Source organism: Dromaius novaehollandiae, chromosome 4 (genome assembly GCF_036370855.1).
Source record: "Dromaius novaehollandiae isolate bDroNov1 chromosome 4, bDroNov1.hap1, whole genome shotgun sequence".
Taxonomy (NCBI): Eukaryota; Metazoa; Chordata; class Aves; order Casuariiformes; family Dromaiidae; genus Dromaius; species Dromaius novaehollandiae.
Window position 1 is genome coordinate 549,826 of NC_088101.1, and position 10,498 is coordinate 560,323.

The 10,498-nt window shown below is 47.2% G+C and overlaps 1 protein-coding gene across 1 annotated transcript; it reads right to left on the reverse strand.

Moving 5' to 3' along the window:
- Window positions 1-3,895: 3,895 nt before the first annotated feature.
- SPINK2 (serine peptidase inhibitor Kazal type 2) lies at window positions 3,896-9,871 on the reverse strand. Its single transcript, XM_026110392.2, has 4 exons — window positions 9,778-9,871; window positions 9,181-9,218; window positions 8,317-8,426; window positions 3,896-4,058 (listed from the first exon to the last, which is right to left on the reverse strand). Exons 1-4 carry the CDS (start codon window positions 9,824-9,826, stop codon window positions 4,013-4,015), a joined length of 243 nt encoding a protein of 80 aa, XP_025966177.1. The 5' UTR covers window positions 9,827-9,871; the 3' UTR covers window positions 3,896-4,012.
- Between the last annotated feature and the right edge of the window lie 627 nt (window positions 9,872-10,498).

Here is a 10,498-nt window from a genome sequence, read left to right on the forward strand (position 1 = left end):
AAAAGAAGTATGTCTGACTTGGTTTAGTGGAAAACTTAATGCCATCCACTCCAAGTAGCTCAGGGTACCAACACTGAGCGTTTTGCTTAGACCCAGTGAGATGTGGCTACGACCTCAATGCCTGGGCACCTTATCCTACCCTGAGCCTGCCTCATCACCTCCTCCTCCAAGTATCACACATTCAGCACTCTGTCACACCAGAAAAAGGAAGGAAGGGAGCATAGCCAGGCTCCAAAAACCTCCCTGCCTGGTGACTTCCCTGAGTAGTAGTGGCTAGAGCTGCTGGCAGTAGATTTATTCCTGCAGCCAAGGAGGCAGCTGGGGGGGTCAATTTTGGGAGACTCGCAGGGCAACTAAAGCATGTGGAAGCCACTTAGTCACCACCATTGAACCACAAGAGCTACTGCTGCAACGCCCAAAGGGTGGCTTTCCCTTTCTGTCACCATTTTGCTGCTCTAGCACTCTACCACCTAGGCAACCTCCTACCTCACTGTATGTAAAATGGACCTCTAACAGAGCCACTGAAGACAACCAGATTAAATCAGAAGACTGACAACTCTTCATATGCGTAAGCCTTTCCAGCATTGTCCTCAATGCACCATGCAATTTTAACTTAAAGCAAAATGAAGTCCACCATACTGAAACTCTGAGTCACCAACTTTTTGACCTATAAAGCTTCATAAGCACCAAACTGGATTACAATACAATACTTGAGTTTGGGAAAGGACACAAATTTTGTTTTACATTCAGCTCTGCAAGGATCCAAATGACAGCACTGAGAGTCATTCACTTTTCTACATTTTACTTATCATTGCAAAGCACATCAAAAAGATGGGACTATATAAAACACAAATATGATTTCATAATATAATATACAATAAGAACTGTGGCAACATTACTTAAAATTGTATAAAATGTCCATCAAGATTATTTCAGGACATGATAAGGAAACATCTGCTCCTACACATCAATCTCTCCCCCTTAGTCTTCACAGATAGTTGTGCAGAAGTTACTGTCATTTGCAAAATGGCCTACATTTCAAAAGCTCCTGAAATGTCCTACACCTTACCAAACACAAGAACCATTTCCCCTGCCTTCTCTGTAGATGTCTGCTGAATCAGAGTTATCTTGTCTTGGGTAAGACTAGAAAGTAGGATCTGTTACATACATCTGGATTTCTCCTCCTTCAGAAGTATTTCTGTGAAAATATCTATAGGAATGCAACACACGTTAGCACATCAGATCTCTAGAAATTTGTTCAACTCTTCCATTCTGCACAAAAGGAGATTCCTGAGCCCTGTTAACACACTTGCTGTTTCAGCCCTGCTGTCACAACGTGACATGGAGGAAACACCTGTGGGGGGAAACAGTGGCTGTGTGGAGATATTAGACCTACTCCAGAATTACTGAGGACTGATGAGATGATGGGGTTGAACCCCAGGAATTGTATCCTGGGAGAAAGAAAACTTCATCCACTGTGATTTATATGAAAATAAACGGACTTCATACAAGAAAGCCATGATGAAATCCTGCCCTTGTTCATCTTCCTAAGAATTACCTGTCCACCAGCCAACTACCAGAAGGGCTCAATGCTGTTTTTGAAGACACCTGCCACTTCCGCTTACATTAAGGGCTTACAAGTACTTAGCACTGAGACATCCCAATTTCTTTGTTCAGAAAAAATGTTTTTGTCTACATCAGATTCACCTCTTCCCTTCCATTTCTGTGTAAATATAACAGCAACCCTAGTATAGACAAGGTGCAAAAACCACTGGCACTTTTATGAGATGCCTTCCTCACCCACTTTGAAACCAGGTGAAAGATACCTTTAAACAACAACAAAAAAACCCAGTATCTTGGTATTGGCTAGAAAAGGCAATATGAAAACCCTTTGCCATAATATTATTAGCACCTTCTAACTTGGAGAAAATGAAGTACAGATGTTAGGGGCAGATTTGGTGGCTAATTACATGCTGTGCTGAATACACAACTTTGTAAATATGCAGAAGAAGGGCAGGATTTAAAATCTATCCAAAGGTGGTATCTTACAGCATTCCTATGCTGAGAGCAGTGTTATGTAATGATCATCATCAGCCTACATGCTATTTTTTGTTTAGATTTGTTTTGTTTTGTGGTGTTTAATAAACATGACGTGCAGGAATTCAATCTCCTAAAAAAAATACGTAGCTACTATTTTTTCTGAATTTTGCAGAAAATGCAGTGCATGGACACTTTCTTCAAATACTGAAGGGGCATTTCTATAACTAATGAGACTGCAGTTGTTAAAGTTGCCTTGTAAGCACAAACAGTAAGCAAAAATATAATAAAGAAAAAGAAAAACAAACAACTTCTTTTTTCCATTCATTCCTTAATTCACATTATAGCCACACAAATAACTGCATTGGCATTTGGTACAACTGAAGAAGTGAACATTTCCAGACCTGCAGGGGGAAACAACAGCTGGGTTTGCATAGGAACTTTCTAAAATGGATTTGCCACCAACAGAGAAAGTTGATTTTCCATCAACAGTGGATCACTTTTAGAGAGGCCCTGGTCATCTTTCCTTGCCATCCATGTATTCTTGTCTCACTGTGCCCACTTTATCCGAAGCTTCCAGTCCTCCAGTTGTACCATGTCAAGTAACTCTTTTCAGTGATTATTCTTTGCACTGTGGGAATGGACATAAGAATGGGCCGGAGGATAAGGATAGCATTGACCTTTTAAAAGAACTGTAAGTCAAAGAGATTATTGTTTTGTCAAAACCGAAGTCACTGACCTGTTAACATTCATCAGGCTTATAAGGTGTGCTGTATGCCTGCACTGCTGCTGCCCAGCAATGCCTGACGAAGCCATTATCTGGAGCTGAGATTAAAGCAGACACCGTACCACTGTGATCAAAGGTGGAGGCCATCCTTACAGCACCAAAGCACCACAATACTAACCAAATACATTCCACTGCCTTTCGAAGCACAGACAACAAAGGTATTTTAGCAGAACGGCACAAAAGCAAGAAACGCTACTTGCCCTTTTGCACCATCTGCAAAACGAGCGGGGAAACAGAGAACTGCAACCCAAGTTTGCCTTTTGGGGAAGGACACAGGTCCTCCACAACAGAAGGTCCTCCTGAGCCACTCCGAGGCAGGCTCTTTTACACGGATCTTTATTTTTCCGAGCGCACTCCGCTTTTTGCCGCGGGAAGCTACTCTGCTGACAGGCCGGTGACCCCGGCGCCCAACGAAACAAGGAGGCACCGCTGTGACTGCACCGCCACAGGGACCCTGACACCGTTAGAGGGGACCGCAGCCGGGCAGCGCACACCCCCTCCCCCTCCCCAGCTCCCTCAACGGTCCGAAACAGCCGTTACGGGGGGCGGGCGAGCGGGCGCCCCGCCCCAGCTGCCTCAACGGTCCGAAACAGCCGTTACGGGGATGCGCGCGGGGGGGAGGGGCTGGCGCGCGGGTCGCTGCCCTCCGCCGGGGCGGCCGGGGGTGAGGAACGCCCGGGCGAGGCTCGTTAAACGTCCCGGCGCCGTCACGGGAGCTTGGTAGCCTACACGGGAAACCCTTCTGGTGGTTCTTGGCGCCTGCGGCCTCAGAACCTCGTGGGAACGAGTAGCTGCCGCTGCGCCCAGCACTGCCCGGGGGCTGACTGCCCTGCTCCGCAGGTGGTGCTGCGGCAACGGCACTGGCTGCCCTTCCGTTTCCTCCCCTGAATAACCGTTACTGGTATATAGTTGGGACACTTTTCTCCTACCCTGTGCTCTGTCCCACAGGAAAGAATACATTGGGGTTCAGATTATAAATATACTACAGCTATGTTTATAAGCACACAGGTTTTAATATAATGCACTCAATATACTTAATGTAATGCACTTAATATAAAGCACTCAGTCTGCTTAAACAGGCAAACTTATTTATTAAGACAGGATATGTAGAAGGTACATTTAAGACGTTTCAATTTGGATTGGCTTGTGTTTCCTTCTCATTTTCTCAAAAGCCTCCAATCTGTCATATCAGCAACTTCCCTTCTTGAAAATTTGGACATCCTTTTTATTTTCACTGCAAAGCAAAACAAAAATATTTTAGAAGAGGAGCACTCCACTTGAATTTAACAGACATTTTACACAGCAACTTCTTCCAGTTCTGTGCGTTCAGTGTTCAGTGCAATGATTTCAGCAAACCTTACTGCACAGTAACTGTGACGTAAAGACTTTGTTGCCTATAAAAACCTCATAAAGTCATCTGCAAATCTGGGAAGTATCAAATCACAGGACAGAAATCTCACAATGAGGGATGAAGCATTCATTACAAAGCACTCTAATACAAGACGTGCTCTACAGTCCTTGAAGTGGGAACCAGATCTAATGCTGACAAAATCCACCCCTTTCATTTGGGAATTCAGTGGTAACTGTGTGCAACCTTGTGCAACTCTGCATCCCTCACTTCACTAAATTTTGAATGTTTGGGTCTCTGAATGTTGGAATCTCCTTAAAGAAAATTATAGCCAACTCTCCCTTGTTTTGGAAATTTTAGACTTCCTTTGGAAGTCCCGTACATGGTAGTTTGGCATGCTCCATTTACAAATCTTGGTTTACCAAGCAAGTGCAGATATAAGAAGAAAGTGGTATAACGCAGGCTGTTTGCCTCTGTATCTTAATAGAATCAAACCATGCACAAGAAATTTACTTCTCATGAAATTCATGTGGCTTATGATTACCCCAAAGTAGGGAGGATATGTTGTAGCAGTTGTAGCAGAGATCTTTTTACCAGAAGGAGGTGGAGCAGCTTAAGAAGATGGAAGTCAGGGATGCTGTTAGAAGCACACATGTGTAGGGGATGTAGGGAAAAGCCCAGCTGAAGAAGACAGCCTTTATGCTATACTGTGCAGAGGCAGCTCAAACTGCTGGGTGTGTTTCCAAAGGGCTTGTGCTGCTGCCAGCCTGGGTGTGAATTAAGATCAGCTGTTGCCACTGCTAGTGAACAGTAAGTGTACAAGAATCCTGAGATTTGCATTTGAGTACCCATTCCAGAATGGATTAGATATAAGTGTTATAAATAAATAAATAAAGACCAGCAGCTGGGTATCCCATGCTGTCACGGACCAGCCACAGCAACATCTCCTGCAGTGCTCTGATGCTCTGCAGCACATGGGGCTCTCCAGGTGCTGCTTGGCTCCAGCCCCCAAGAGCCTGCATGGTCTTGCACAGCTAGAAGAGGCAGTGGTTGGTACTGTCTTGGCCATCAGGGAAGGACACCTCCGCTTAAAAAGTCCTTTAATGGGCTTAAATGGGTTGGAAGCGACTAGTGAGCTGACTGTTGAGAATCACCGAAGTTAATTCAGAGCTGATTTGTTTGCAGTTCATTATGAGACATAGCTGTATATCTGTTTCTAAGTCAGCACATTCCACTAAATATCCTAGTAATTACTGTGTGCGCAGCTTGTTAAGAGGGGCAGAAAGATCGCTTTGTTCTCCCTTCCTAAGGAGTGTGACGAACTGTACAGTGCACTCCCTGAAGTGAAATGGCTATTGCTTATGACCATGAACACAGCTTTTCAAAACTGAAATTCTTCCAATAAGAAAGCGTTCCATCCTTGCTGTGTTCATGCCAAGTCAAACACTTCAAAACAAAGCCTCTCTCCAGACTGCACTAAAAGGCCACTGAGCAGGCCAACTACTGAATCATTAAAGAAAAAAAATCAGTATCTGATCACCCTGTGTCCCTTCAGACCAAAATACGTGTTTCTAAGCATGTAAAAAAAACAGCAAAAAATAATGGTTAAAATGAAACCCATCTTGTGTGTAACTGGCTTAAATCCTGTGTAGCACATTTCACACAAAACATTTAATATACATGTAGTACATTTAGTGTAAGATGTAAGCCACATCATGGATCACTTAAGGAAATAAGTAATGGTAAGGAAATAAGTAATGGTAAGAAATAGCAGCGTTTTGCCTAGAGTTTGCCTCTGTGTTGCCTGCAGTGCTGAAGTCTAGCATGCACCCATTTGAAATTGAGGGATCAAGCCTGAAAAATAAATCCTAGAAATCTAAGGCTGGATCTCAAAACTTGTCATTCTGCTCCGAGAGAGGATCAAATATGCTTTCATCAGCCCTGACAGATGCTTGTCTAACCTGCTCTTAAAAATATCCAGCAAAGCAATTACACAACTTATTACAACATCTGCTCCACAGCTTCTGCACTCCTCCTTCTAAGTACAGAGACTTTTTTTCCATCTACCTAGCTCAAATTAAACCAGTAACATCCTGTCCTGGCCCTTGGTGCAGACAGTGACACTGGTCACTCAATACTCTCTTTCTTTGAGGCTCTGCCTCATACTTCCTGCTCAGCTGTTCCTCTTGTCTTGACCTTTTATCATTTCTGATGCTCCTCTTCTCACTCCCTCCACTTTGCCTGCATTGTCCTCAAAACTTGATACAGGATCCTCGTGCAGAACACAACAGCAACGAGGAGACCGGAGTAATTACTGCCGTATCTTACAAACAGCTCTTCAACTAACACATCTCCAGATAACTTCTTCCTTTTTGCAGTAGTATCCCTTTGCTGGCTTGTTCAGATCATGAGATACTCTCTTGCCCAGATCTCCACCACATGGATTTACAATCCCTAAGTGTGATACTTGGCACTCATTTTTTGTCTGTTATTGTATTGATTTCAGCCCTTTTCTACAGATCCCTGGGAATTCTGATACTGTCCTGTAAAGATCGTTGTATCTCATGTCATTTTGCAAATTCTTACTGTCTCTGTTCCAACATCCAACTCATTACAAAAAGATGGAATTATATATATTACACCCAAAGGAGACCTTGCTTAATAGCTCTTTGCAGTTTGATTGCAGAATGCTGATTGCTGCTGTTTAATCCAAACATTTCAAACTATTTGTCTACTAATAATAACTGTTTGTCTACTTATGTGAATGTCCAGTGGAGCTATGTAAAATGCCTCATTAATGTCAAGGAATAACTTCAAGGCCAGTTATTTTGCCAAAAAAGTAAATCTCATGGATTTGGTCAGTTTATTCTTGAAAAATCTGTATCGGTTTTTACTTACTGTCGTCTTCTCTGGCTGTCTACAAGTCAATTGCTTAATAACTGACTCCAACGTCCTTCTAGGTTAGCAAAGATGGGTAGGTTTCCAATATGTAACATGCTAGCATGTCTTTTCTCCCCTTTTCAGAGATACATACTACACGCGCCCGCTGATTCCCTGGAATTTCCAAACCTTTTCCAAACTGTAGGTTTGCCAAACTTCCTTGTGATTTGTTGTTTGCTTGGGTAGTTTGTGAAGTACTGTAGTGTAAGTGTTCATCAAGCTCTGCAGATCTGCTTGCTTCTAAATATACTTTGACACATTCTTGTATTCTGGCCTATGTTCTTTCTATCTTGATCATTTGAATTGTGTAAAGCATCTGGTCACAATTAACTTTTTTTGCTCCTGAAGTCAGAAACACTTATTTCAGCCTTCCCTTTGTTGAAATCTGTTTATTTGTAATTTTGTAAGTGTCCATCACTGCTGTTCTGCTATTCTTACTTTTTTCTTTTGTGAGAAACAGGAACTCTATTCTAATTTCATGAATATTTTAATGTAAATTGCCTTTCACCATCTAATTTGCAAGCAGTTCCTCTCAGTTTGTACTGAGAGGATGTACCATATAGGTCTCAAGACTGTCATAATTGGGGGTAACAATGCCTATTAAGTACTGATTTACTGTGTTTTCAAATTAAAAAAAGAATGAAATTATGAAAAAATAAAATACCCTCTATCAAATATTAGGAAAACTTATTATTAATGTTTAAACAACCTGAATAGGAAAATAGTATTTTCTCCTAACATTTGTCATTCTTACTCCTCCCTGTGAAAGAAAGTACAAGATACTGAATCTTGATGTAAAAATTTTGTAGTAAAAGCTGCACTCCACATCTAGGTAGGATCTTTCATGTTTTTTGTGAGTCTCTGACAGAAAGTCTGGAAAAGTCTGGAATTACATTTAATGCTAAAGAGCCACTGTACAACACTACAGGCTAAACCCTCTCTGAGATGTTCCTCCTTGGGAACTGCAAAAATGAATATTCAGTACTACCAGCTAACTGAATACCGTCTAAGCCATTTACAGATATCATGGTAAAACCTGCTGCAAGGGACTGACATTTGAGAAGATAATGTTAAAACTGCAGTTTAACAGACTGAATGGTGCAAAGCCACCAACTTTTCAGTTAATAGGGATGTGAGGGTGAATATTTTACGTGCAAAGGAAGCCACATGGAAGGGAAGGTCCGGATGTTACTTAGGTGACTACCTGTTTGATTCGCAGAGCACACACTCATTTGAGTAGGTCTCTCCATCAGTCCCACAGACTGGATTGTAGTCCCTCGGACATCCAGGCACACCATACCTGCTGCATTCAGGCTACGAAAGACAGATGTGTAGGAAGTCTAAGATAAGACATTTGAAACAGCTTTCCCGAGCCCTCCCAGATGAACAGCTTGCTAGTTTCTGCGAGCTTCCGAAGAACATGGGCACACTCGTGCACAGAAAGGAGAGTTCAACAGGAGCCAGCACGGCACTATAAAGTGCCTAAGTCACATAAAGCCACAGATCTTCCATGCTTATATTGGAATTGATCACTTGAGGCTTGGCATGGCTGGAGCTATGAGCAAATAGCTGCTGTCTCAGGTCATACTAACGAGTCGGCAGTGTGCTATAAAATGCAGCTCCCTCCAATGTTGTATGCGGGCAGGACACATGGACAGTGAGTCCACGGGAAGGACATCCACAGGAGTTAGTGGATACGAGATGGGAGTTCATCTCACCGCAGTGTGTGTGCTGCAGCCCTGGAAAGGGGAAGTTGCCGCGCTCCCGGGCTGGCAGATGGCACATGGGGTTTCGAGTGCTCTGTGGAGCATCTGCTGGAGTGACAGCCCACCCCGGGTGCCCCCTCCCTACGAGGGGTTTGGGGGTGCTCAGCGCAGCTCCCTGCAGGGGCCGTGGGGGCGGTAAAGCCCCTCCGCCCCGGCTCCCTCCCTGGCCGAGGGCCCCCTCGAAGAACCGGCTGCCCCACACCGGGAGCACTGGTGGTGGCTCTCCCTCCCCGCGGACAACGGGGGACTGGGGGGCACCGGGACACGGCCGGGAGCACCGGCACCGGGCAGGCGGCACTCACCGCGATGCTGGCAGCGGCGGAGGGCAGCGAGATGAGCCCTGCGGAGAGCGCCTGGCGTTAACGGCACCCGGGTCCGGCCTGGGTTCCTCCCCCGCCCCGGTAACGGCCCGGGTCCGGCCCAGATCCCCCCTCTCCGAGCTCCACGGCACCGGATTCTGTCCGGGACCGGCTCAGCTCCCCCCGCCCCTGCACCAGCCAGTGTCCGGTAGAGCCCTGCCCCCGACTGGCCCGTGTCCGGGACCGGCTCACACTCCCCCCTCGCCGGGAACGGCCCCCCAGCCGGCCGGTACCGGTCCGCGCCTCCTTGCCCCCGACCGGCCCGTGTCCGGGGCCGCTCCCCGCTTCCCGACCGGCCGGAGTCCGGTACTAGTAACCCCGGTCCCCAACCGGCTGGTGCCCGGTAACGGTCCCTCCGCCTCCCCCGGACGACCTGTATCCGGTCCCCTCAACCACAACCGGCCGGTGCCCGGTACCGGCTCAGACTTCCCCACCCCGGGGCCGGCCGATGTGCCGGCCCGGCCCGGTTCCCCCGTCCCCGTCTCGCCCCCGCCGAGATGGCCGCTGCCCCGGTTGCCCTGGCGCCGCCGATCCCGATACCCGCGAGGACGGCTGGCAGGAGCACCAGCACCGGCACCGGCACCGCCATCACCACGGCCGAGAACTGGCGACGGCGGCGGGCGGGGCGCAGGGAGGGGCCGGGGCGGGGCGGGGCGGGGCCTGGGGCGGGGGGGGGGGGAACTGGGAGAGCCCCGCCCCGAGGTGGCGCTGGGAGGGGGACTGGCACTGGGACAGCACTGGGAGTGGCACTAGAACTAGGACTGGGAGAGAACTGGAAGTGGGATGGGGACTGGGAGAGCACTGGTACTGAAACTGGGAAAGCAGTGGCACTGGGAATGGGAGAGCACTGGGAATGGGAGAGCACTGGAACTGGCACTGGGATAAGGACTAGAAGAGCACTGGGACTGGGAGAGCACAGGGACTGGGAATGAGACTGGGAAAGCACTGAGGCAGGGACTAGGAAGGCGTTGTGGTTAGGAGTGGGAGGGCTGGAAGGACACAGCGCTGGGAGGACACAGAGTCTCTGCTCTGGGGCATGGCCTAGGCATGCCCTGGGGCTGGGAGTGCACTGGGGCTGGGGCTTGAAGGGGGTCAGCGGGCACTTGGAAGGCACTGGGACATATGGGTCAAAGACCCCTGGGGCACCCATAGGAGTGGGAAGGCCCTGGGACACACAGGAGAGGGAGAGCGTACGGACCCTGTGCTCGGCAGTGAGGGGTAATGGCAACTGTGGGGCTGGAGACACTGAAAGAGGTGGGGA